This window comes from Trichosporon asahii, assembly GCF_000293215.1.
Source record: "Trichosporon asahii var. asahii CBS 2479 unplaced genomic scaffold scaffold00017, whole genome shotgun sequence".
In the NCBI taxonomy this organism is placed as follows: Eukaryota; Fungi; Basidiomycota; class Tremellomycetes; order Trichosporonales; family Trichosporonaceae; genus Trichosporon; species Trichosporon asahii.
The window spans coordinates 422,077-446,214 of record NW_014040907.1 but is presented as its reverse complement, the minus strand read 5'-3'; the positions used below and the strand labels follow the sequence as shown (position 1 = coordinate 446,214).

At 59.6% G+C, this 24,138-nt stretch overlaps 11 protein-coding genes and 2 non-coding genes across 13 annotated transcripts; 8 read left to right on the top strand and 5 right to left on the bottom strand.

The window, feature by feature from the left end:
* Positions 1 to 95: 95 nt before the first annotated feature.
* On the bottom strand, positions 96 to 1,907 carry A1Q1_07753 (uncharacterized protein; the record flags this gene model as incomplete). Its single annotated transcript, XM_014326765.1, has 1 exon — positions 96 to 1,907. The coding sequence occupies one exon, from the start codon at positions 1,905 to 1,907 to the stop codon at positions 96 to 98; it is 1,812 nt and encodes a 603-aa protein (XP_014182240.1).
* A 379-nt stretch (positions 1,908 to 2,286) lies between these two features.
* Positions 2,287 to 3,670, top strand: A1Q1_07752 (uncharacterized protein; the record flags this gene model as incomplete). The annotated part of the gene is made up of 3 exons (XM_014326764.1): positions 2,287 to 2,396; positions 2,440 to 2,506; positions 2,591 to 3,670. The coding sequence occupies 3 exons, from the start codon at positions 2,287 to 2,289 to the stop codon at positions 3,668 to 3,670; spliced, it is 1,257 nt and encodes a 418-aa protein (XP_014182239.1).
* A 1,201-nt stretch (positions 3,671 to 4,871) lies between these two features.
* A1Q1_07751 (uncharacterized protein) lies at positions 4,872 to 6,533 on the top strand (the record flags this gene model as incomplete). The annotated part of the gene is made up of 1 exon (XM_014326763.1): positions 4,872 to 6,533. One exon carries the CDS (start codon positions 4,872 to 4,874, stop codon positions 6,531 to 6,533), a length of 1,662 nt encoding a protein of 553 aa, XP_014182238.1.
* A 274-nt stretch (positions 6,534 to 6,807) lies between these two features.
* A1Q1_07750 (uncharacterized protein) lies at positions 6,808 to 7,129 on the bottom strand (the record flags this gene model as incomplete). The annotated part of the gene is made up of 2 exons (XM_014326762.1): positions 6,808 to 7,048; positions 7,098 to 7,129. The coding sequence occupies 2 exons, from the start codon at positions 7,127 to 7,129 to the stop codon at positions 6,808 to 6,810; spliced, it is 273 nt and encodes a 90-aa protein (XP_014182237.1).
* A 231-nt stretch (positions 7,130 to 7,360) lies between these two features.
* A1Q1_07749 (uncharacterized protein) lies at positions 7,361 to 8,593 on the top strand (the record flags this gene model as incomplete). The annotated part of the gene is made up of 3 exons (XM_014326761.1): positions 7,361 to 7,565; positions 7,761 to 8,014; positions 8,204 to 8,593. 3 exons carry the CDS (start codon positions 7,361 to 7,363, stop codon positions 8,591 to 8,593), a joined length of 849 nt encoding a protein of 282 aa, XP_014182236.1.
* A 480-nt stretch (positions 8,594 to 9,073) lies between these two features.
* On the bottom strand, positions 9,074 to 9,193 carry A1Q1_t150. The gene has a single exon. It is a non-coding gene; the product is annotated as a tRNA-Pro (tRNA).
* A 134-nt stretch (positions 9,194 to 9,327) lies between these two features.
* Positions 9,328 to 10,857, top strand: A1Q1_07748 (uncharacterized protein; the record flags this gene model as incomplete). The annotated part of the gene is made up of 5 exons (XM_014326760.1): positions 9,328 to 9,809; positions 9,880 to 10,008; positions 10,062 to 10,139; positions 10,466 to 10,549; positions 10,593 to 10,857. The coding sequence occupies 5 exons, from the start codon at positions 9,328 to 9,330 to the stop codon at positions 10,855 to 10,857; spliced, it is 1,038 nt and encodes a 345-aa protein (XP_014182235.1).
* Positions 10,858 to 11,298: 441 nt separating this feature from the next.
* Positions 11,299 to 14,453, top strand: A1Q1_07747 (uncharacterized protein; the record flags this gene model as incomplete). Its single annotated transcript, XM_014326759.1, has 5 exons — positions 11,299 to 11,604; positions 12,529 to 12,933; positions 12,975 to 13,141; positions 13,226 to 13,913; positions 13,971 to 14,453. 5 exons carry the CDS (start codon positions 11,299 to 11,301, stop codon positions 14,451 to 14,453), a joined length of 2,049 nt encoding a protein of 682 aa, XP_014182234.1.
* A 1,661-nt stretch (positions 14,454 to 16,114) lies between these two features.
* Positions 16,115 to 16,896, top strand: A1Q1_07746 (uncharacterized protein; the record flags this gene model as incomplete). The annotated part of the gene is made up of 3 exons (XM_014326758.1): positions 16,115 to 16,291; positions 16,354 to 16,490; positions 16,650 to 16,896. The coding sequence occupies 3 exons, from the start codon at positions 16,115 to 16,117 to the stop codon at positions 16,894 to 16,896; spliced, it is 561 nt and encodes a 186-aa protein (XP_014182233.1).
* A 1,629-nt stretch (positions 16,897 to 18,525) lies between these two features.
* A1Q1_07745 (uncharacterized protein) lies at positions 18,526 to 19,260 on the top strand (the record flags this gene model as incomplete). The annotated part of the gene is made up of 2 exons (XM_014326757.1): positions 18,526 to 18,537; positions 18,586 to 19,260. The coding sequence occupies 2 exons, from the start codon at positions 18,526 to 18,528 to the stop codon at positions 19,258 to 19,260; spliced, it is 687 nt and encodes a 228-aa protein (XP_014182232.1).
* A 1,839-nt stretch (positions 19,261 to 21,099) lies between these two features.
* Positions 21,100 to 22,463, top strand: A1Q1_07744 (uncharacterized protein; the record flags this gene model as incomplete). The annotated part of the gene is made up of 2 exons (XM_014326756.1): positions 21,100 to 21,291; positions 21,360 to 22,463. The coding sequence occupies 2 exons, from the start codon at positions 21,100 to 21,102 to the stop codon at positions 22,461 to 22,463; spliced, it is 1,296 nt and encodes a 431-aa protein (XP_014182231.1).
* Positions 22,464 to 22,852: 389 nt separating this feature from the next.
* A1Q1_t149 lies at positions 22,853 to 22,936 on the bottom strand. The gene has a single exon. It is a non-coding gene; the product is annotated as a tRNA-Asn (tRNA).
* Positions 22,937 to 23,264: 328 nt separating this feature from the next.
* Positions 23,265 to 23,957, bottom strand: A1Q1_07743 (uncharacterized protein; the record flags this gene model as incomplete). Its single annotated transcript, XM_014326755.1, has 1 exon — positions 23,265 to 23,957. The coding sequence occupies one exon, from the start codon at positions 23,955 to 23,957 to the stop codon at positions 23,265 to 23,267; it is 693 nt and encodes a 230-aa protein (XP_014182230.1).
* Positions 23,958 to 24,138: the final 181 nt, after the last annotated feature.

Sequence of the window (24,138 nt, the reverse complement as noted above, 5' to 3'; positions counted from 1 at the left end):
TTGGACGGCCGTATCAGCCAGCGGCTTGTTGACACAGGCAGTTTATGTGACGATGGAACTAGAATATACATCTCAATAACTATACAAAGGTCTATCTACATGCTCATAGTGGTCGGGAACGAGTTCAGGTCTGGATAGAGCAGGCTCAGGTCCCAGTTCATGATATCGAGCTCTACGCCAAAACTCGGCGGCGCCTGGACCTGGCCATTGCGGCTCCAGACGCTGTCGGCGGGTCTGCCGGCGTTATCCATCTCCTCGGCGCCCCACACGCCCTTCCCGTAGGGCAGGTTCTTGAGCATCTCCCCAGCATGGTGCAGGATGAAGCGGCACTGCGCGTTGATGGGTATGATGGCGGCTTCGGCCTGGTCGAGCCGGCGGCTGTCGATGAGCTGGTGGTTGTACGTGTACTGCACGAAGAGGACGGCGCGGCGGAGGCACAGAGACGCAATCGCAATGAACACGCACATGTACGCGGGCAGGCGCTTCGGGTCGCTGTCGACGAGGATGTCGACGACGGCAATCATGACGCTCGGGAAGCCGTGAAGGGACTTCAGCGCCGCTTCCCTTGCCTCGATTAGGGGAGACGGGATCCAGGTCGACAGCGACGCGATACGGAACCCGAGCACAAACTGGATCAGGCGCGCGTCGTTGCGCACCGCCCTGTTCTCGCTGTCGCAGACATAGGGCGCGGCGGCGTCGAACGCCGCCTTCCACGTCGACTGCAGGCTGGACACCTCGTCTGCGTCGTAGCTCAGGGCGTGCTCGAGGTCATTCAGCCGCTTGGCGAGGGGAAGGAAGGCGCTGACGACGGATGCCTCGGCGCGGAGATGGGCGTGCGCGGCCTGCACGCTCTCCCGCTTCGAGGGCGGGAGGCGCGGCGCCACGAGCGGAGGCAGCGTCACGCTCTTGCCGTACATGAGGCTGAGGAGGGAGTAGCGGTTCACGACGGCCGTCCACATCAGGAGCTGGAAACGCATCTCGTCCCAATGTTCGCTGTCCAGGTCTGCGCGCAGGGCTGCCTCGGCTGCAGACTGCATGCCCAGGTTCGAGCCCATCGAGTAGGCCAGCGCGACGAGGCGGAAGGCCGAGGGCGTTACGGGCGCATGTTCTGGTACCTTGCCTTCCGCGCCGGGCTCGTCCTCTGCCTGTCCCGGGGCAAGACTCAGAATCAGGAGCGCGAGCACGACGTCGCGCGTCGCATGTCCCGCCATGGCGAGTAGGAGGCCCTCGTCGACAAGGGGCCGCGCAATCCCAGCAAGCGAGGGTACGAACTGCAGCATGGCGGTCTGCACGAAGGGATGCTCGGGCACGGGCGTCGAGACAGCCGTAAAGGGCGGGAGGGGGAGGAGGCTCGTGATCCTCGCCTTGAACTGGTGCCAGGCCATCTCGATCTGGTCCGGCGTGAGGCCCACAGACGTCGGGCTGCGGTAGGGGCGGGTACTCGCTGCGGAAAAGAGCGTCTCGTCGTGCTGCACCTGGTGGTACATCGAGGCGAGCTGGAGCGCGCCGTGCATGAGCCTAGGCTCGACCGGGGCATTGTTGAAGTTCGCCGTGCGCGGCGTCGCAGGTCCAGGCTGACCGGGAGAGTAATGGTAGCTTGGCGGGGGCGGGGGATGGCGAGACATGCGCTCGAGGCTTGCTAAGCGTGCCTCCGTCTCGGCGAGGCGGGAGCGGAGGGCGCGCACATCCTCCCCAGCCCCGACGCCGTGATGCTCGCTTCCTGGCGTTCCGAACCGCTCCTCGGACGGCGCAACGTACGCGCCCACGATTGCTTGAAGGGAACACTGCTTGCGGCGCCGGCGGCAGTGTCCGCACCCCTCGGGGGTGACATCCTCGCAGCGAGTCTTCGAGTTGACGCACGCTTCGCACGCGCGGAACAGTTTTGGTTTCTTAGGCGCGGGGGGCATGTCGGCTGCGTGCGTGGGCTTTATAGTTATCGAGATAAGAGCGATAAGGTTCGGGGTGACGTCGGGATGGCGTCGCAGAGTCCGAGAGATGTCCGAGACGAGGTCCGAGATGAACTCGGACGACACGACATGGGATTCCCGCTTTCTCCACTGCAGCGCGCTCGGGCCACCCCCGCATCGCCTCGGGGGTACCGAGGCTGTGCCGGATAGCTCCACGCTGACGATTTAGTCCCGTCGTCACGTGAGAATCAAGCGACGATGAGATGAGACAACCTCCACCAGGGATCTGAAACGTCACAGTGCTGAACGTGCGACGGCGCGGCCAAGCGGCCACCTGAGGAGGAAGACACCGATCAATGTGAACACTGCACTCATCACCATGGCCGAGCTCGTCTTCCGCGGCTCACTCAGCTGCGATCCCATCTCCGCCGTTCCGCTGGAGACGCCGGTTCGCATCGAGTGTGTAGTACTGTCGCCGGAGAGTGACGGGTGAGCTACTACTTCGTTCTGCTTGAGCTGACGACAGACCGAGCTTCACCGCTGACGTGCTGTACAACCTCTCTCCGACGGACCCGGCTGATGCGCTCGAGAGACTGAGCGTGCGCGTCATGCATACGGAGGAAGTTACTGTCGACATGCCACCCGGCGTAAGCTACCACTGCCCGATTTTAAGCTGACAGTAGACCGCAACCACCCGTTTACTAGTGAACGCCTCTGCCCGCTTAAACATTGAAGTGTATGGCTGCCCGTCTGACGCAGCAGTAGTGCCAGAGAAGGTGACGGCGAAGCTCCAGCTTCCGGAAGCTGGCGAGCTGCTGGCTTCCCTACCGGATACGAGAGGACTGCCGTCACTGCGACTGCTGGCGAAGACAGGCCGCTTCCCCCTCGCGGAGGCACTCGAATCGCCGCACCTGGACTCACTTGCAGAGATTGGTGATGACGCCGTTCTGCGCGCGGTGCTCGGGCTTGATGGAAAGCAGACGCTCGACTTCAAACCTGCCGAGGCGCTGCGCGCTCTTCTGCGTCTCGACACACCAAGGGCAGCCCCATACCCGGCGACTCAGTCTCCGCTGGCTCTCGCTCTCTCACTTATGCGAGCACAAGCAGTCAGCACACATGCCCATGCACCCGCTGCACTTGCAACGATCGTTCGGCTCCTCTCACCCCTCGCCTTTCAGCCGGATACAGCAGGTGCACTCAGCCGCGTTCTGCCCGAGATGGCCGCTCGTGCGATCACCGTTGGTGAGGACGTGAAGCTCGACACTCCGCCGGAACACGCGCGCGCAGTGCTTGCAACACTGGCACCGCTGCTTGCAGGGGAGGCATGGGGCAAATCGACGGCTCCTGCCGCCACCAAGCTCGCCCGAGCCTACTCTCCAGACCCTGCTTTCTGGCAGCCCGCCGCCGCTGACCCCGGCCTGGGCATCTCTGGAATCCAGCTCAGTGTCTCGGCTAGCGGTGAGGGCGAGCGACTCAGTCGCGCCCTGGACACCGGCACAGGACACGGCTTACGGCCCACGGCGGCGGACACGCTTGCGGCGCTGGCGCCGGAGCTCGTGGCGAGTCTCGGCACTGCGGTGCAGCCGCCGCTCGGGCTGCCGAGCACGATCGCGGCTGGCGTGGGCAACGCATCAGACTACGCTGGCAAGGTGTACTCGGCGCACGAGTTTAGGAGGGAGAGGGACACGGCGAGCGGTCTCGGGCTCGGGGCTGCGGGTGTCGGGAGGAAGGCAAGCAGACATGTGGACGAGTTTGGACGATAGCATTGGAACAAGCACTGGTTGTAACATTCATGCACTGTATAGATTAGCTGATGCCTAACTGGACCGCGAATGCGGTCGTGTGAGGATGGTCTGAGACAGCTGGAGGAGGAGGCCGTCATGCTCGCAATTCGCAATTCGGTGCCGAGGTTGCTGGCTCTTGATGAGCCCGAAACCACCAGCAGCTCGACCATCTCTGCATCTCCTCTGAGCGCAGAAATCTCGGCGACTGCCGAACTCAGACTGCAAGAGAGATCCCTTTCGGAGAGCATGCACAGCACCAAGCGGCTGTAAATAGCTAATGTCAAGGTAGATTCTCGTCCGCGTGGAGTCGACAAGCAATACACGACGATGCCGGCGGCTGCCGGGCGATCCTCGGGCCATCGCAGCCACAGCTTGGATGTCAATCACGTGCAACTGCTCGTGCTCTCATCGACGACATGGTGACATTCCGGACGTTGCCCACCCGCGGCCGGCTATGGACGCTGGAAACCGGCAACAATCCGGCAGGGGCAAGTCGGCCACCTCCCTTCTATCTTTGTACATGCAGGCATACGGTGGGGAGATTGCCATGCCTGTTCGGAAAATCCTTGTGCTTGCACGCAGGGTGATGCCTGATACAGGACAGCTGGTTCGCTTGCAGTTGGGCTCCACCATACAACGTGGGGTATGCTGGGGGCGGGGGGTGCCGCTGGAGTCGGGCATGGCCGACGCCGACTGACGCAAGCTGGGCTGATTGGGCGGGGTTCGGTCTTTCGCTGCTCACGCTCTCCACATTACCAAGGCACATGCCCCGTTTAGCCCACTGGCCTGGCGCTGGTGTGGGTGCGGGATGCTCTCGGCCGCACCTCGACATGCCGAGCGTAGACAAAGCCAGCAAGTTAATACCCCAAATGCAACGGGAAGCTTTTGGCACTTCACTCTCTACTCTCCACGCTCAACGAGTCGACGAGTAACCCATGGCTACCACTATGGCACAAACGGCGAAGGCATACCCCGTGCGGACGATGGCGGAGTGTGAGTCACCACAACGCTAGTGCGGAACTGACTTCAGGCGACGCCATCCTCTGCGCGCCGGGTCACATCGGCGAGATGGAGGAGGCCATCATCAACGGCGCCAAGCAGCGTGTATGGAAGAACGTGAGTCCACAGAACTCGCGTGCGCTGACCTCAGCAACCGACCAACTACCGTGCGGCGCTCGAGATGGGTTTCCAAAAGTACGCCGACCGAGACATGTATGTGTCTCCTCTGCCGAACTCGAAGGACTACGAGGTTGTGACGTACGGCGAGCAGCGCCGGCGGGTGATCCGGCTTGCGACGTGGTACCGCTCCCTCGGGCTCGGGCAGGGCAGCAAGGTGGCCGTGGGTGGCACGAACAGCAGCCAGTTCCTCGTCGCAGCCTGGGCGGCGCACTACTGCGGTGCAATCCCGGTCTTCATCAACTCGACGCTGCACGTCGACGCCTCCCTGCACTGCCTCGGCATCACGAAGCCGGACCTCGTCCTCGGCGACGCCGACTACATCACCGAGCTCGTCCCGATCATGGACAAGCTGAAGGCGGCCGGCGTCGGCCCGATCTACACCTGGGAGCCGACTGAGCATCTCTCGGCCGACCTGCGGCGGAGCGTTAAGCCCCTTCCGGCTTATACGCCGAGCAAGGCTGAGATCGCTGCTGTTGAGCGGGGCGATGGCCTCGAGGGCATGAACGCCGACTCGGACGGGCACATCTTCTTCACCTCTGGCACCTCGGGTATGCCCAAGGCTGTCATTTCGAACCAGCGCGCCGCCCTGCACAACTACGTCTCGGGCACGTTTGCGAGCTTGCGCGCTATGCTTCGTGCGGGTGCGACGTACGAGCAGGCGACTACGCCGGCACCGACGCAGGCGAGCATGCTCGTCCCCGCGCCGCTTTTCCATGTTACGGGGTGCATTTCCTGGACAACGCGACAAATGACTACGGGAGCCAAGATTGTCTTCATGAAGCGCTGGAGTGTGCCGGAGGCGATCAGGCTGATCGAGGCGTACAACGTCAACGTCCTCGGCGGCGTGCCGGCCACGACCAAGGCGATCCTCCAGTCTCCCCTCCTCCCGAAGGAGCGCATGTTCACGGCCGTGTCCTCCGGCGGCGCCCCCATTCAGGCTGGCATGGCGGCGGCGCTCACGAAGCGCTTCCCCGGTCTCAGTGTCAGCAACGGCTGGGGTCTGACGGAGACAAACGGACTTCACAACGCGCTCACTGGCCGCGACTACCTCGAGAACCCGGAGAGCTGTGGCCCGCCAGTCCCCATCTGCGACATCAAGATAATCGACCCGGAAACCGGCCGCGAGTGTGGCCCAGAGGAGATGGGCGTCATCTGGGCCCGTGGATCGAACGTCATGAACTGCTACTACGGTAATCCGGAGGCGACGGCCAAAGTCCTCACGCCGGACGGCTGGTTCAACACCGGCGACATGGGCACCGTCAACAAGGAGGGCTGGCTCTCGATCAGAGACCGCCAGAAGGACATCATCATCCGCGGTGGCGAAAACATCGCCTCCGCAGAGGTCGAAAATGCCCTCGCTTCCCTCCCCGAGACGGCAGAGGTTGCTGCTGTCGCAGTTCCGGACCCGGTGCTCGGGGAGCTTGTCGGCTGTGCTGTCTCCCTTGCTCCGGGCAAGAACCTGACCGAGGCGCAGGTGCTCGAGCTTGTCGCGCCAATGGTTCGCTACGCTGCCCGCCCGGTTATCTGTGTCATCTACGAGGGCGATCTTGACCGCAACGCGAACGGAAAAATTCAGAAGACGACGATCAAGAAAACGGTCGCGGACGAGTGGGTCAGGCGGACGGGCGGAAGGGCCTGGGTCAGGAATAAGGCCAAGTTGTGATATGTTTCTATGTATAAAGCTAGATGTCAAGATATGCAGTACTCTGAATATGGTTAGTAAAGGTCAGCTCCGTCAGAGATCATATATTACAATGGCTCGTGCATGTTGATGCAGTGTTACAATGAAGCACTCCCTCCTCTGAACTCAGAGCAGCTCGACGCGATAGATCGTTATCCGTCCTCCAACGTCCGTGCTGCTCTTCATGTCGAGACGCAATGCAGTGACACCTTTCATCTCCGGCAGCCTGCGGTCAGCTCAGCGCCTTGCAAACAGCTTACTCCAGGATCTGGCGCGCATTCTTGTCTTCCGGGTAGACAGTGCCCGTAACTTCTCCAGCTTCCGTCGTCGCTGTCACAGCAACAGAGGTGGGCACAAATCCACCCTGGAAAGTGAGGGCAATCCGTGTTGGATCAACGGGAGAGGGAAACTTGAGCTGGACGAAAGCGGGGCTGGAAGGAGCGGTCCACGCCTCATCGTCATCGGCGATCAGAGCTTTGCGCGAAGTGCCAGGGGCGCTGGCGGAGACGCTACTGTCAGCCTGTATCAGTGACCTTCTTCACGCACGCGACCTTGCTGCCTTCGGGAATGAGGTCCATGCCGGGGTATCAGTGTGACGACGAAACACAAACAGCACGGGCAATGCCTTTGGGTCAGTGTTGGAGAAGATGCAACTGAAGAATCCACTTTCCCACGGTGGCGACTTCCGGGCGACTTTCCCACGGTGTCACGCCGCATGTTTCGGAACGGCCTGACTTTTCTTGACGCTCTGCAACAGCAGCAAGCTCGAAGCTGGAAGCTTGCAGACCGCACCCATCTCGCCGAACACCATGTCCCGACCAATGGCTCGCCTCGTCCCCCGCCTTACGCGCGGCATCATCTCTTCCGCCGCCGCTCCCCGCCCCCAGGGCGCCGTTGGTGGCGTCGACCTCCGTGTCCTCAACGGCATCGATGGCTTTGTCGGAAAGGAGCAGATGGACCGCGTCAACGAGTGGCAGGCTGGACTGTGGGAGCGTCTCTCGCAGGAGGTCCGGAGTAAGTCAATTTACACACAGATTGGGAATGATGCTGACGCTCGTGCTTCCCTCTGGACGCTGCCAACGATGCTCGCCGACGCTGCATGCGATATCCTACCGACCCTCGGACGTCTGACGTGATCCCTTGATGCCCTCCTTTACTTGACCTCATCGCTTGTCAAACACATCCGATCATGTGCTTCCATAACTACAGACAACCCCGGTCTCACCTCGATCAGGCAGAAGTGGGACAACGACAGGCTCGACATGACCGACCTCCTGTCGTTCACTGCTCGTGAGCCCACGCTCTCGCTCGCCTTCAACTACGCTTCCCAGCTCATCAACAACTCGTACTACCTCGAGGGCATGAACGCCGATGCCCCCAAGCCCATCCCGGAGCACTTCCAGCACCTCGAGGACCGGGTGGCTGCCACGGCTGACGGCATGGCGGGAAGCGGATGGCTTTGGGTGAGTTCAACGTGGCTCTTGATGTTCGTCCTGAAGCGTGCTATCGTTGTTTTTGAAACTCCTTGATTATCTGAGGTTATGAAGGGAGTCGAAGAACCTCCGCGCGCTTCTGGAGCCGACTGTTGGAATCAGACGAACCTCTGCCAGCTTCAGACAGTGTGAGTAGAAGCTAACAGTCAGCTCGTCAAGGCCGGCGACTCGCTCAACGACTTCGACGTTATCCCCACCTTCGGCTCCGGAACGCTCCTGGTCACGATGCGCCAGCAGCGCGGACGCCTGAGCACCGTCCCGGTCTACGGAACGCCGTCGAGCGTCGGCTCCTCGGCCCCCGCTGCCGAGACCGCCGAGCCGGCGAAGCGGGACGCCGCCAAGTCGGCTCCCCTTGCGGCCGGTATTGTTAAGCCGGTTCGTGGTGGTGCCGCTGAGGTCACGCCCCTCGCCGTCTGCAACCTCTACGAGCACGCGTACCTCGGCGACCGGTACGGTGTGTTCGGCCGTGGTGACTTTGCCCGTGACTGGTTCAAGAACCTCGACTGGGACAAGGTCATGAAGCGCACCGCCTCCGCGTCGTCTTGGTAGAGAGTTTCACGAAATCTAGTCATCATGCATTGCATCGCAGCTCATAGCTATCAGGAGAGATCAGATCAATCATCGCGCAGAAGGGACTGATTTGCAGGGCCAACTAGCCGACCATCATCAACAGCTGGGGACAATCCTCAAGCTCGTGATTCGCCAGCCAATCTTCGTATCATTGCAGCCCAGGTCTTCATAAAGGCAGCCCTTCCTACTTGCTTCTCTCGTTCTCGCCGTAAGCTCCCACCGCTCCTCTCACCCAGCCAACGTCCGACAGTCCGGAGCCCTTGAGGTCCGGGAGAAATTCTGGTTCCGCTGCGGACCTCCACCGTGGCGTGCCTGGCGATCGAAAAAGTCTGGCGATTTGCTGCGGGACCAATCCCTCCTCTTCCGCCGTACGTCCACCCTTCGTCCCTCCATATTTCTCCATTCCGAAAGCATCCTGGGGGTCCCAAAAGCGTAAAGAATAGCAGGAGATGCTAAAAAGGTCCTCGCCGGGATTTGAACCCGGGGCCACTCCCAATCGCTGTCCGAAGACAGTTGGAGGCAAAGCTCAAGATGTTAGATCACCCTAAGAGAGTATGATAACCACTACACCACGAGAACGTCCGAAGACAACGCTTGCGAGCCTCGGCCCGGCTGATACTTGAGGTAGGTGGGAAAATCCCAACTCTTGAGAGGGTGCAGCAGTCTTCACAACAGCGTCGCAAGTCTCGAGTCTACCTAGAACAGTCACAGTCATGGTGACTGACACTTCAAGTCGAGGAGCGGAAGGTATGCGAAAGTTTTGGCCCCTTCTAGTGCTCGGCGGCCTCGATGTGGCACGTTTTCTTGCGTCGCTTGTGTGCTTCCCTCGCATTTACCCTCCGCTTGCCTATCTCGTAGCCAGCCTGTCCATCGCTTTCGCTCCCACGCTGCCCATGCTTGCCCGTGTGCTTTGCACCATAAAGCCTCCAGCCTTCAGGCGACGTCGTGTCCTTATCACCTTCAGTCCAATCTTCGCCAAGACAGTTTTCATTAGATCTCCGACGAAGATGCTCGGCTACGAATTCTTTGCCTCGATCACGTTGTTCATCGCGCGGCTCAGGCTCGCGTGGTGGATACTTATCCGCAACCTCTTCGAAGTACTGGAATTTTGCGTCGTTCTTTATTGCGAACTGGTCTTTGAAGTCCTCTTGGATCCTATGAGTGCATTTGTCGACCGCCAGGTCGTTTCAGTACGGTGCGTTCCGAGGATAAAGGACTGGAACTCGTCGCTCTTTAGACAGCCTCTAGACCACGCTCACGATCAGCCGTAACATCCTCTTCCTAATCGAGCCCATTAACCTCCTTCCCGCTCGCGTCATCGATCTATTGTTCAGGTGCGAGGACGAAGTCCCCGACTTTGGGGACAACACGATGATCCCTGGCAGGCGTAACCGGTGAGTCTCCAATGCCTTTCAACTGCGGAAGCTGCAATAGCTCACAACCTAAGGACCTACATGCCCTCACACGATGCTGGCATCTCCGACGCGCCCCTCGAGACGCTCAGTTCTCCTGGAGGTCGCAACTCGTGAGTCACCTTGTCCAGGTGGGCCAGGATCCAAGCATGGCTAAACGTAGGGATGAGTCTGTACCATTCTGAAGGGACAACGGTGTCAACGTTGTAGAGTGTATTGTAGCTTAGCAAGCGCTGCTGCTCGATGCTCTGCACCGAATTCATCTGGCAGCCGCTACTGTATGTTAAGTTTGTGATCTCTCACGCTTCTGGCATGTTGCTTTTATCCCCTGAAGCCAACGGTCGCCCGCGCGTCAGGTTGTTCATTTCACAAAGCAGCATCTGCAATAAGCGCTGCTGCATTTTCGCACTCTCGCACTCAAACACTCTCACTTGCGCAGCAAACGAGACGGGATGCAGTTCAACCTCTTCATTCTGCCATTCTCCATCTCGTCTTCATACTCCCACTTGTACGCGGTCCTCAAGTGAGTAGCAGCGCGGCGCTATCGAACGTGACTTACCGAGCAGGATGAACGCCAAACTCGCAAGGTTCATTCACCGCTTCATTATCGCTTGCCAACTTTCTCTGATCTACTTCCTCGTCTTCTGCTTCTGCGCCGTGACGGCTCACTTTATCGTTGTGGTCCAAATCGTCCTCATTGGTGCTGTTACCGGCACCCTTCCCAAGCCCACCCCTCGTGTTCAAAACTGGGCACCTCAGCCCGTCAACCCATACCGCCATTCTCAACCTCCCCCACCTCTCCCCACAGTCCAAGCCAGGTGGTTTGTGTGAGGACACGTTCGCTGTGTTCCTGAAGCCCGGTGCCTCGCTGCATTTCAATCCATCAGTTCACTGTAACCATGTCAACGGACGATGATACGCTTTAATGTGTATGGATTTTACTGGCTGCATACAGATAGGAGCGACTCGCTGCATGCTCGACGTAGGATTGAAAGCCGTAGGCTGAGTGCTGAGCAGTCATTGCTACTTTCGAAGGGGCCACGCACCCGCCACACACGCGCTCAGTGCACAGCGTGTCTGTTGTTCGCGGGCGCACATCAGCCGTCACCCCACCAGCGGGCTGGACAATGCACGACTCGCAACCAGTGCACCAGTGTGAATGAGGAGACGAGACAAAGCTTGAATGCGTCGACTACTTCACCTTCGTTTTCTCTGTCCCCATTCTTATCAACTCGAAACTCCTCACCCCCATTGCCTCCTACAATCACCAAGATGCCCTCAGCCTCTGAGATTCTCTATCAGTTTCTCATGAAAGAGTTCCGTCTTTCGGTCATCTCTTTTGTCTTCCTTATCTGCTACGGCTCCCCGGTCTTGCGCGCCTACCGCATCGCAATGCGCGACACTGAGAGGGCGCTTTATGGCGTCTTCTTCCATGCCCTCCCTCACCTCGTTCACTGGTCGTTAGAGGGAAAGTTCTACCACTCTCTCACTCTTCTCGTCGCCTCTCTGATCAAAGAATGGTTAATGACGTCTCGCGACCCGGCGGTGCTTCTTCAGCTCTGCGTACGGTTCTTCTCAGTGAGTTGGACACAACCGCCGCCAGTATCCTGACTGCAGTGGTACTACGGACTTTTCCTGGCGCTGTACATCAATAGATTAGTCCTGCAACCCTTGCATTACTACTCCGAGACTTTTGGGCCTGGCAGGTGGATTAGCGCCCGGCTCTGCAGTGCTGTCCTCGCTATGGTCCACATCGGCCTGATCGTCCTAGCCGAGTGGCGTTTGCCAGCAAATTTCGAATTTCGGCTTCGCGATCCCAACGTCCAAGTCCTTCAGCGCATTCTCCCTTTCATGCAGCAGGAATTCCATGATTATCTTCAAGTTCATTTTAGTCCCTTGAGATTGGTATGCATCGATGTCTTATAGGCGTCATATCCCAAGCGGGACAGGCGGAATGACGTGTGGCGGGTGTAAATGTAGCGGGGGATGCGCTCGTTCGAAAGCAATGGAACGGAACGGAGTGCGGCGTCTTCTGAGTTAGATTGCTTGAAATAAAGCACATAGTGATTGGCCCTTTGCAAAGCTGGTCACGGTGCGGTCTGTATTGCTCCAACGTATGTGACATTCTATCGGGAAACGCAAATGATCGCGAGAGACGGAACGAGTTTTCCACCTGCAGTCCCGTGAAAGGTATCAGAGCAGGAAACGGCATACAGACCTGTGAGTACCCAAAAACTGCACCCACCTCATGGTCTGCATTTACCCGGGAACATCCCACGTTGCCGCTCTCCCAAAGGAGACCACGCCGGTGGGAGGCGCGCGTCGGTCGGACGGAGGGGCGTACTCTTTGCACCTTCCTCGCGCCAAGGAGGTCAAAGCGGGTGGGAAGAGATCTCGTATTGTGTGTTGTGTTGTCGTGCGAACCTCGCCTCTTCTATATACATGGACAGGTTGTCGCAAATCTCAGCGCGTTGTTGCGATATGGGACGTCGTGCGTCGTAGGAGGACCAGGCACTTGTCCGGAGCGGGTGGAACAGTCAGACGCAGCACCGCCGTGGTGCTACGGGTGCGAGTATCCTCGCAGTAGCGCCCCCTCTGAAGGTTGACGTGCTCGGAAGACGAAGCTATAAAGGCAGGATCCTCAGCCCCAGTGCAACTGTCAACACCATCGTCGGCTGGTCGACTTTCCAGTCCGGCACCACCATGCGCCCCCTCTCTTCTGTTCTCGTCGCTTTCGCGATCTTCCTCCTGAAGCTTGTGCTGGTGGAAGCCCATCCCATCCATACCGACGCAAGTGACAAGCCAAAACGGGGCCGACGCCATCGAGACCGCCGTCCTCCTCTTCCCTTTGATCCGCAGTTGCGGTTCTTTATCACCGACTGGCAGCACATGCTTGTTCTCGCCGCCGTAGGTTCTACGCAATCCTGTAACAAGTATACTGACGCCAGTTTTACGTCGTCTTTGAGACCGTCCGCTGGCTCAAGGAGCGCCGTAGCTCCAACGGCACCCCTGCCCCCGACAATGGCGCAAACGGTCTAAACCCTCCGTCCTCCGAATCCGAGTCGAGCGCCCTGAACTCAAGCTCCAGCTCAATTTCAAGCTACTCAACCTTCTCGTGAGTCTTGCTTCCGAGCAAAGAAAACTGAAGAAGGACCCTTCCTTCGATGGTCTCCTCATGCCTTCAGCGTTGACAGTGCAGAAGTGACTCCAGGCTTCCCATCGCCTTGCAAAATCCCGCCCTCGCCACGCCTCCTGATGCCCCGGGCCCGCGGTCTAACTGGGATGACGATCTGGCCGCTATTCGCTGTATGCTTGGTCGCGGTCCGCCCCCCTACATCCCTTCGTCTGCAGAGACTGCGGATAACCAGAACGATACCCATACCCAGTCGCCTGGTTCTGAGGGCATCGGGCAATCAGCGCCTGCTAACGACCGTCACGCAAGTCCTGAAACCCAGTCTCTGGACGTGCCCATCTCCGCCAGCCTGAATGACTCCGGAAACATTGGGAGTAACATTCCTGAAAGCCCCAAGAATGGCTATGTGATCGGCTCGGGCAAGGCTGCTCCCATGACTGATGCTGGTGCCCCTTCGACCTCTGAATTCGACCTTACCATCACCCCTGGCAACACTTCGTCTGGTGTCGCGTGCTCTTCGGGCGGCCAGAATGGTACCAAGCCTACGACTGCGTACAATTCAGCGAGTGACTCGGGCATCAAGGGTATCCTCAACACGGCTCAAGGCAAGGGTGACAAGCAGCGCCGAGTTCGCTTCTGGGATCACGCTGCCCAGTACCAGACTGGCCGTGCCGTTCGTCCGGACTCCTCGGTTCCACGCCCGAACACCACCTGCGGCGACTCCTTCGACTCCACTGCGACCAACGCTAAGACTGTAAGTGTCAACGGTCACCGCCCCGGTCTGACCTGATAGTGACAGTGCTGATGACAGCCCGTTCAAGACAAGCTCGCTCAGACGTTCAGCGGGGTCAGCCCTAGCTGCTCTTCGTCTGGCCATTATCCTGCCAACGGCAAATCTAACGGTCTCATCCCGCCCGGAGAGATTATGTCTTCTCGTCCCGCACCTCCGGTCCCTGATCCAGTCCCTCGTCCTCGCTCGGGCATGCAGCACCGTCGTACTCCCTGCGTCTCCTCCCAGGACGACATCACGGGCAGCCATGCTACCGCTACCGGATCCCGCCCCACTCCCCACTTCTACGACTTCACTCAGGCCGCTGAAGAAGAGGAGAAGGCCGTTCAGTTCTTGGCCCAGTCCACGATCGACGTAGATCCCTCTCCTATCGCTAGCCGTCCTTCCTGTTCCGAGAGTATTCGCGAGCCATGGTCTGATCTTTCAGTCCTCCCCGATCTTCCGGCCCACGACAATCGTCGTGAAGAGTTCAAGGAGCGTACCCTTCGTACCGGCAAGATGTGAGTCTGGCGCGGGCCTCCTCTTCAGCAGTTCAAGAGCGCCCGCCAGTCTCTGCCGCTTCGCGGCCCAAGGTGTGCGCTGATGCGTACGATGACAATGGACTCAGTAATCGACTCGTTATCCCATAATATCCAGAAAACCAAAACAAAGGAATGCGATGGATAGATAGATAGACGTCCCTATAATATGAGTTTCATGTGACTACTATCACCTATCATCCTGTGCCCCTACATTGAACGACGCCTCGCACAAGCTCCTTCCACTTAATGCAGCAAGGATATAAGGCGGCCTGCTGTCAAACGAGTCCTCACACCAAGCCTCAACGCCCGATACGGCCGAACGTTCGGTCCGTGATCTTCAGGGCGGTCCGGATAAGATAGCCGTGAAACGCACGAGCTCCAAGGCCGTCAGTGAGGATGAAACCAAGTACCTGTAGCTGTTCTGCACGTGCACCTCATACCGCGAGTTTCTTGGCACAGCTCTCGGCAGCGGACTAGCAGCGTAGTCCTTCGGAGCCGGTCAGTCAGATGACGTGCTCCGCCATGGCTCGGCCAAGGCTCAAGTGTCCGGCGCCGGGAAGTCGTAGCCGGGCGACGCCGGACGTTACGCTCCACGCCGCCGCCATCTCGGCTAGCTCGGAGTGTGACGTCGACGGAGGCGGAGCGGCCGCGGCGGTGCGGTGTCGGCTCTCTCGGCTAGGCGTGGAATCCGGAGCTCAGGGGCTGATAGGAGAACGATAAGGCCAGCGACTGAACCTTACGGCGCACGTGACCCTAGATCATCCAGATCTCTGCTGCGGGTCCAGGGACCATGAGCCAAGGCGTTTCTTGGCCTCGGCTGGCTCGGCAGGCTGCAGCCCGAGGCAGGTGAGTTGCTTGCGGTACTATCCGACAAGCACATTCAGCGCCGAGCCTTAGTCTTCGGCGCCCCGCTCGCGCTTCCTTCTGGGCCCGGCTCGAGTGACTTGGCAGAAGATCGTCCTGCCTCACTCATGCCGCGTGGGTCGTGTGCCCCATCCCTGATCCTGATTGATTGAATGCTGCGCTCTAAGCCGCTGTTGGGCAGCCTACATCGCGGCATGTCTCGTTGTCTTGGTCGATCTTGTCACGCCTCGCATGGCTTGGCATGCGGCCCTGAGCAGATACGCATGGAGAAGATGAGCTCCGTCTGAAGCAGTAACTAGTTGATATCATAGAAAGGATAGCGCCCAACCAGTTGGAGCTCTCGTTTGCTCTTGCATACTCTCACTCACCCGACGTACCTCTACACACTCGACAGACGTCTTCGTACTTTCGCACTAGCCTTCACACCTCCTTCAGAGCTCCCAGCTTCCCAGGATCAAAAGACGTAGCCCCATCATACAGACACGACATTTGTGTGTCTCCTTCCCAGTCAACCCCAAACGCCGAAAGGAGCAAGCCTCGTGCGAGACCCCGGCACCCGCCTTTCTCTCTGGGACGTGTCTCTCCTCATCAGAGCTTGGGGGGCGAGCACCACCTCAACTGCCCCAAGCGCACGAGCAGTAGGCGACAGGCGATCAGACATCTGTCTCGCGATCATTTCTCTTCCTTACACTCCCTCATCTCGACCTTCAAGTGGCTCGAACAACCTCGAGCACTTCCCTCACCACTCCTTCAGCCTCCTGAGAAAACTCGACCAACACCATGCTCAGCCTCATCATCTTTCTCTTTGTCACCGCTACCCTCGGCCTCGCCGCCCCGATTGCCAGGCGTTCTGAGTCGACCGACGCGCCCCACCGCTCCGGCCGCTCGCTCGGCGACCTCTCCCCGGGTGAGATCGCCGGGATGGTCCTCGGCATTGTCCTTGGTCTTCTGCTCGTGGTAAGTCCTCTAGCCCCAGTTGGAGCGGCGACAAGATTTTTGCACTCTATCTGACCCTCCAGATCATGATTGTCGCGCAGGCTACCAACGGCTCCCGCAAGATGTGGGCGCGCTGCCGCGCCAAGCGCGAGCAGCGCAAGGCCGATCAGGCCGAGATCGCTGCATCGAGGGCCCAGCGTGCTTTCGAGCAGAATGAGGAGTGAGTACTGCACTCGACGTGGAAGTTGTGTTACATGGCTTGTGGTCGCGTGGCACCTGTGTGGCACGCGATGCCGTCGTACTTGCGTACATATGGGACAATAAACGCGCTCTCAGGACTCTAGCTTTTTCATATTGCGGAACAAGCTGATCCCAGCAGCCTTTCCAGCAAGGATCGCACCACCGCCTGGCTCGCCGACCGTGCCCGCAACTTCAGCTCGCTGTCCTCGTCCACCATCGATCTCCCTGGCACGCCCGAGCCCGCGTACTACCAGGAGCCCAAGTCTCTCGACGAGCAGCTGTTCACGGGAACCGCGCTCCGCTCTTCCTTTGAGCTTCCTCCCCCTGCCTACCCTCAGGATGAGATGGCCAAGAGCGAGACCAAGGAGCTCGGCGCCTCCAAGTAGACGTCTTCCTCGCAGTATCCATACCTGCGTCTCGGCGTCCGCGCCGCATGTACAGTCCAAGTCCTCACAACCCGCCGTTTATCACTCTTACTTTCCCCTACCCCGAATCCAGCTCCGAGCCGAGCACTTCCTCCCCCCACTCCCTTTCATTACAGCTAGCAGCGCGGACGCCCTCGCTCCGCCCAGTTGTGAAGCTTGCACAGTTGTAATCTATATTATCACCCAATGTATCAGTCGAGGCAGCTTCGGCCGGCGCATGAGCACGCTTCGCGCTATCGCTGAGAGTAATGTCAGATGACCACCTGGTGCCCGGTGTTCTTTAGTTGCCGAGTATCTGACGCCGAGGCGGTGGAGTCAAAGCGTAGGGAAGTCTATTCCCTACGGTCATCACTCAACCGGGCGATGCCATCATGGTTCGGCTCGGAGCGTGTTCGATTCACATATTCAAAACTGACACGCTTCAACACTGCGAAACACGTTCGTGCGCCAGATTTCGAGCGAGATAGCCGTATGCACGGGTGGCTGCTGGGAGCGTCCCCGTGGTACAGCCCAGCCCGAGTCATACCCGGGTCCGGGTGGCTAGGTGACTGACTCATTGGTGCCTCTGTGTTGCTCCTTCAGATGCAGGTCCGAGATTCCCCGTGTTGCTCACGTTAGTATTCAGACTAGGAACTGACGATCCGACGACGATCCTCTTGTGTCCCGCCTGGTCCAGTGCTCTGGAGTGAGGCCAAACAGTGTCTGATAGAGATGAATGAGGTCATGCGAGGTTGCGCTAGCTGGTAGCTCACCGAGGCATCCGCGAGAAGCCCTGAGCTGGTATAATAAGTAGCGCACCGTGGATCGGAAAGTCTCATCCTCAGGTCTGCAGGCCTCGGGCTCATGCGACGGCGCTACGGTGCGTACCAGCGGCACGTGTCCGCAAGAGAAGTCCGCAGATGGCGGCCGTCCAAGTTCTCCCAGAAGTTCATCCAGAACACGTAGTTCACCCACGGTGAGCTCTGACTGGTCAAAAGAGTCCGACAGCACGTGATGTTATCGTGTCTGTCGCGACGTTGCCGACGCAAGCGGGCGGTGGAGCGAGGGCGGGCCGTGATTGGCTTACCTGATGCTGAATCTCGCGCAAGCTCGAGATGACACAGCGGCACGCTCGTACCTCGTTGTTCGGACCCTATACGCATCATTCAAGATGCCTCGGTGCCTCGGCCGTACGCCGTAGCGCCTTCGCCAGCGCTGAGAGTGGCGTCAGGTACTAGGTACGCTGCGCTACAGCAACTCCGGAATATCTCCAGACCGCCGACACTGGGCCGCCGCGCCGGGTGCACGTCGAGTCCGCCGCCTGGATAATCTACGCCAAGACATCGCCTCCTTTCGTCACTCACCTCGGACGCCTCGGATACCTTACCAGTTGCGCGCCGAGATGAGATACATAAACCCGGCGGTATGCAACTAGGGCCTGAGTCAACGACGCACAAGCACCTCTTCCTCTCTCCTCAGAACACCCACACCCGACGACTTCACAAGTCCGGCTTCAACCAAGTTCAGCGACAGCTGCCTGCATGACCATCGACCGCACTGTACGCATCCTCCAAGACGACTCTGTTTCTTAACACGAACTCAACACCTTTTATGATCTCTACTGTGAGTCGGGCCCTCCTCCAGGCGAGGAACCATAGCTGACATGATAAGGCCACCAGCAACAGCTACACCAAGGTTTCGGGCTCCGGGGCTTCCCGCCCCACCTCTGGCGCTGCGCGCCGCACGCCGTCTCCCTCGCGGATCGTGACCGACTTCGACGCTGCGCGCAAGCGGGTCCCGCCTCCCGTTCCTCCTCCTCCCTACAGCGCTGTCGTGCGCGCCAGCGAGCGCTCGCTCAGTGATGAGGAGTCGATCGCCTCCTCTCCCCCTTCCAGCTTCTGGGGCTCGCCGACCAGCACCCACTCAACGCTCTACGAGGACGACTACCCCCAGACGCCCTACAGCGCTCAGCTGTTCGGTACCCCGGCTTCGCCATCCAAGCGTCCTCTCCCTGCGCTGCCCTCCCCTTCCAGCCCTTCTCTCTCGGCTGCACTCTCGGCCTCGCCTCCGGCCTCGCAGCCCATCAGCCGCAACCCCAGCCACCGCCGCCCGAGCCGTACCCTCAAGCCCCCCACGCGCAATGACATCTGCGACGCTCTCAGGCTCCAGTTTGCCATCGAGGCGAGCCTCAAGCCCAGCATGTACGCTACGTGGTTCGGCCACAAGGCCCAGTTCCCTTGTGGTTGTGCCCCCTGCTCCTGCGCCGAGGGCAACAACGCTCACCCCCGCCACCTCCCCTGTCCCCTCCAGCCCGGTATGCCTATCGAGCGCAACTGCGGCGCCTAATCGCTCCTAATCGCCTTCTAATCTGTGCTCTAATCTTGTAACATCTTGTACCACTAGACTGTTGTACCAAAATAGCAAATCACTGTACTTAGTAGATCTAATGAGGTTCCTGAGATTATAATGTAACAGCTATAACGAGGTTTCAATCCGCCGCTCGCCGCCAGTTACAGATGCAGAGATAGTAAAGATAGGAAGGTGACTGACTGGCTGAGTCATGCTTAGCCAAGCAAACCGGAGGAAGAGATCGCCAAGTGGCGATGCAGCTCCCATTCTACTGGGAGTCAGCGCAAGCGGGGCTCTCTGCGGCGGTGCATGCGGACCTACGGCGTACCTGATTAGCGCGGAATGTGAGGATTGACCATCGGTGACGACCGAATAGATGCCGTACTCGTCTTCCCTTCGCTCCACTGACGTCTCACCACTGCTCTGCTCCAGTGCTCTTCACGTGCGTTGGCTTAAGCCGCTGCTGGATTCCTTGAACGGAGATCCAAACAGTCAATGGCGCCCGTGTTCCTCCGCACCGAACCTAGGATCCCGGGATCCTAGGAGTTCGTGAGCCCGTGATTGTCCCCGTGATCAAGATATGAGTTGAGATCCGTCCGTACCTCTGAACGGCAACTGCTTGCCACCAATAACATGCAGGCCGTTTGGCCCGGGATTGCTTTCCCGCCGCTATCTTTGCATGAGAAATGTTGTCAGCTTGTCAGCGGCGCAACTGCCGCCGGGCTGCTTACTCGAAACTGACGCCACGGCACCGATACGACTCGGGCAAGCCCGACTCCACTTTCTTATCTAGGACCTGTGGACCAATCCCGGATCTCCACTGACTCAACTACCTCGTATCGGTAGACGAAGGACCGGCCGGCGCCAGCAGCCTGTGATGTTGACTGGACGACCGGTAGTGACGTCGAGCTTGGAACAAACGTGAAACTGGTCAGAAGCCGGTTATGCGGCTACTTCCTTGTCACCTGCCAGTACAAATGCGTCAGGTTGCGCTGGGTAGAATGAAGAATACTCCGAAGGTAGAAGTTCCAAACGGCTGTCTTCCCCGTCGCCACTCGACTTCTTATGCTGCGGCCTGAGGTGTGCGCAGTGTGCTTTATGTGCTTGACTCGGAGGCACAACTGACACATGGCACAGGGCACAGACTGCGTACGCCGTATGCAGTGTGCGTGTCGCACGACACCTCCACCACCCTACATTCTGCACTGCACACGTAGGCTGCTGCGCTGCTGCGTAGTCATCTCTCACCGCCCAGACTGCCGATCGCCGCCAAGCGTCTCACGCCTAACGAGCAACCTGTCATGCCTACCGCCAATCCCTCGATCCCTTGAAGGTCTGGCCATGCCCAGTGCATTGCGTCGTGTGCTGCGCTGCGCCCGTCGTGCAGCTGCGATCGAAGGCCGAGACGTTCGTCTGAGACACCGCCCTTGGAACGCCCCGCACGCCAAGGGAACATGTCACTGTGCCTAATGCTGCGGCAACCAGCCTCCACCAGCACAGCTGGGCGTGCACTGATCGCCGAAGCGGTGCTTCTTCGTCGCCGTAGTCCTCTTCCACGCTGTATCGTCCACTGCTGTCACTCTCGTTCACACACTCTTTACTTTGCATCCTAAAATTCACCGCCGAAGCGACTAGCGATACGAACCTTGACGGACAGCGACAGCACGACAGTACGATAGAGAACGGGAATAGAACTGTCTCGACGAAAACAACCCTCCGCCCTGACCGCCTGCGCATCGCCATCAGCCATCAGGCGCCATCAACTTGCCGCCGGCTGGCACAACTCCGCTCGTTACCAACTTCAGCTTACAGAGCAAACATTCAACACAACAGACCATGCACATCCCGCGCCAGAGCTTGCCACCGCCAGATATTGTGGTTGCCTCCATCAGCGGCGTCCATCCGGTCACTGTGACCGCGGCGCCGGCCCCGGTCCACACCGAGTCGGGCGGGTCGGCGACGAACGGCGTCGCGATCGCGCTCCCCATCGTGCTCGGTGTCGGTATCGTCCTGGCCGCTACGTACTTTGTGAGTTCTCCCAGACTCTCCCATGTGGACGACGTCTGTCGCTGGTCTGTTTTCGACGTAGCTGACAGCAGTACTTCAAACACAAGCGCCCAGAGTGGTTTGCACGCAAACCGCCTCTGCCCACTGTCGCTCCGAATCGCTCCACGACCACGTCGGCCCCATCGACTGCCGTTGATCGCGAGCGCCGCCGGGAGATCCGGGAACAGCGCCGCCTCGCCGCGCTCCGGCGCACGGAAAGCGGGACGTCCGTGGCCACGCTGCCGATGTACAAGCCCGACGCTGCCGAGGAGGAGCAGATTCTCCTGAAGCGGCTCGAGACGGACACACTGTCCCTGGCGCCGACATACGACGACACGCCCTGGCCCGAGCATCCCCCGACCTGGAGCGAGATCCACGGGTCCTCCTCCCACGGCCATGGCCGCGTCACCTCGCCGATGCAGATGAGCCCTACGAGTCCGACCTCACCGTCCTCCTTCCGCTATCCCCGGGGTGCGCGCTCCGCACCAGGCAGCGTGGCAGTGCACAGCGCGCTCTCGCACGCACACAGCACGCACTCGGCCCCCGCTCCGCGCTCCCCGACAAAGAGCCCCAAGAGCCCCGAGAAGTACCCCGAGCGTCCCCTCAGTGCGGCCAGCAGCACCTGGTCCGTCTCAACGAGCAGCGACGAGGAGGACGAGTCCGAGGTCCGCACGTCCCGCGCGCGCCGCATCATAGGAGAGAGCAGCGCGAAGCTCCTCGGCAACTCGAGCCTCAGGCGGCACCTCCAGCGTAATGCGAGTTTCCGCCTCAGTCCCGCCAATTCCCGCATGAGCTCTATTCGCTCAGTGTTCACGGCCAGGACGCAACAGGTCTCACACCAGCATGGGGAGAGCACTTCCGCCCTGCTCCCGACGCAGGAGACGGAGGAGGTGCTTACGGATGCTGCGAGTGGGAACAGCGGCGGGAGCGTGGGCGGCGGCAGGTCGCCGGGCGGCTCGGCCAGGATGTCGAGGAACAGCTCGAGGACGAGCCTCAGGGACAGCGTGCTCGGCGTCGTTGGGGTTATTCCGCGCGCCGAGTCAAGAATCGAGAGGAGCGAGAGCGAGCACCGCCCCGAGCGGCCAGAAATGGGCCGCCCCGTGTCGCAGGGCGAGAGTATGCGGAAGAAGCTGGCCAGGAAGGCGACGGCCTGAAACGACGTAGAAGTGGACGATCTGTATTACTTGTGCATAGATTATAGACTATATATATTCATGTATCCATCCTGTCGTATCTACATTGCTCCCTGTCTGCCCCTTGCCTAATGTCCTCCGCTTTGCGTAGCACAGCTTCGTTAATGAACTCGACAATGAACACGAGGCACGGCAATTAGTCCCAGGCCGATAAGCGCTGAAACGCCGAACGGCGCTAGGGGCACTACCCTGAAACCTCCACTTTGTTCCCCTTTGTTCGAAATTTTCCCCGTGAGTGCCAATCACCACCCAGAGCCAGCTCTTCCTACCCCCGATTCTTCCACTTTTCTCGGTCTCTTTGAGTCAAAACATGAAAGGAGAATGTAAAAGGGACAAAAGGAGTTGCTTTGCTGCCCCACACGGGCTCGAACCGTGGACCTCGGAGTATGTTACGGATAACAGCTCCACGCGCTAGCCAACTGAGCCATAGGGCATTTCTTGTTTGCGTCGCGTCAGCAAGGCTCATGATTGGGGTCCGTCCACCGCAGATCTGGAGCAGTGGCTGCTAGGCTTTACAAGGTCTTGCCGGATGTGTTCTGTTACACTGCTACCTTCCAGAAACCCGGCTAAGCCATCGGGTGATCAAGAGGTGCAACTCATGATGATTATGCTTGGGGCGCTGAGGATCTCGTTCAGTGGTGGTCAGGCGCCTCAAGCCCTCAGCGAAGGCGTTAACGCCGCCGCGCGCGTAGCGTGTATAGCTTCATCTGATATATGCGTACAACAAAGATAGAAGGCGTCTAGCAGAGATCTATCAGGGGTCTAGATGGAGGCAGTGGACGACCAGCGTCCGCGCTGCAGAGTGCGCATCGACTTGCGCGTGATGGCGGGAGGGAGGGCAGTCAATGGCGCACCCGAGGAGGCTTCCGCACGGGCGGCGGCGGCGACAGTCCTCATGACGACAGGAGAGCTGGGCGGTGCGGCAACTCCGTCGCCCATGTAGTCGAGGCAGAGCGAGGAGCGGGGCGAGACGTAGCTCGGCGCAGGAGATCGGTAGCTCGGCGTCGGGGAGGTGCACCCGTCACGTTCGATGAGGATCTCGTGGGCCGGCAAATGCTCAAGATAGACGGGCAGAGGCGGTGCCATCTCTTGGATCCAGTACTCCATCTCCTCGGTAGTCAGGCGGCGGGGGCGGACCTCGTCGGGTCTCTCCTCCCGCCTCGCTCTCCGTGAGCGGCGGATAGGAAAGACTGAAGCAATGGAGGTGACTTCAATGTCGCTGCTCGCGTTCAGGGGTGAGGTGAACCACCGCAGGAAGGAGGGCGGGTTGCGCACGTACGGACACTCGACTCGGGCGGGGATGGGGAGGTGCCGGTATGAGCACTGGAGGCAGCGGGGAGGCCGTCGGGCCCACCAGATGCACCCGACGAGGATGAGAATGACCACCGGCGTCCCGCAGATGATGACCAGGAACGCGATGACCGCCATCGAGTCGGAGGCAGAGGAGACGGCCATGCTGAGAGCAGGGGATAAAGTCGGGCGAAGGAGGGCACAAGGGTTGTTCGGAAGGTGAGAGTAAGATGAGTCGAGAGCACGCAGATGGATGTTCGTGACCGAAGGGCAGTTGGGGAGCGGATGGAGCAGTCGAAGAAGCCGAGGACATCGTTATGTATGCGCTGGCTGTGGATAGCCAACG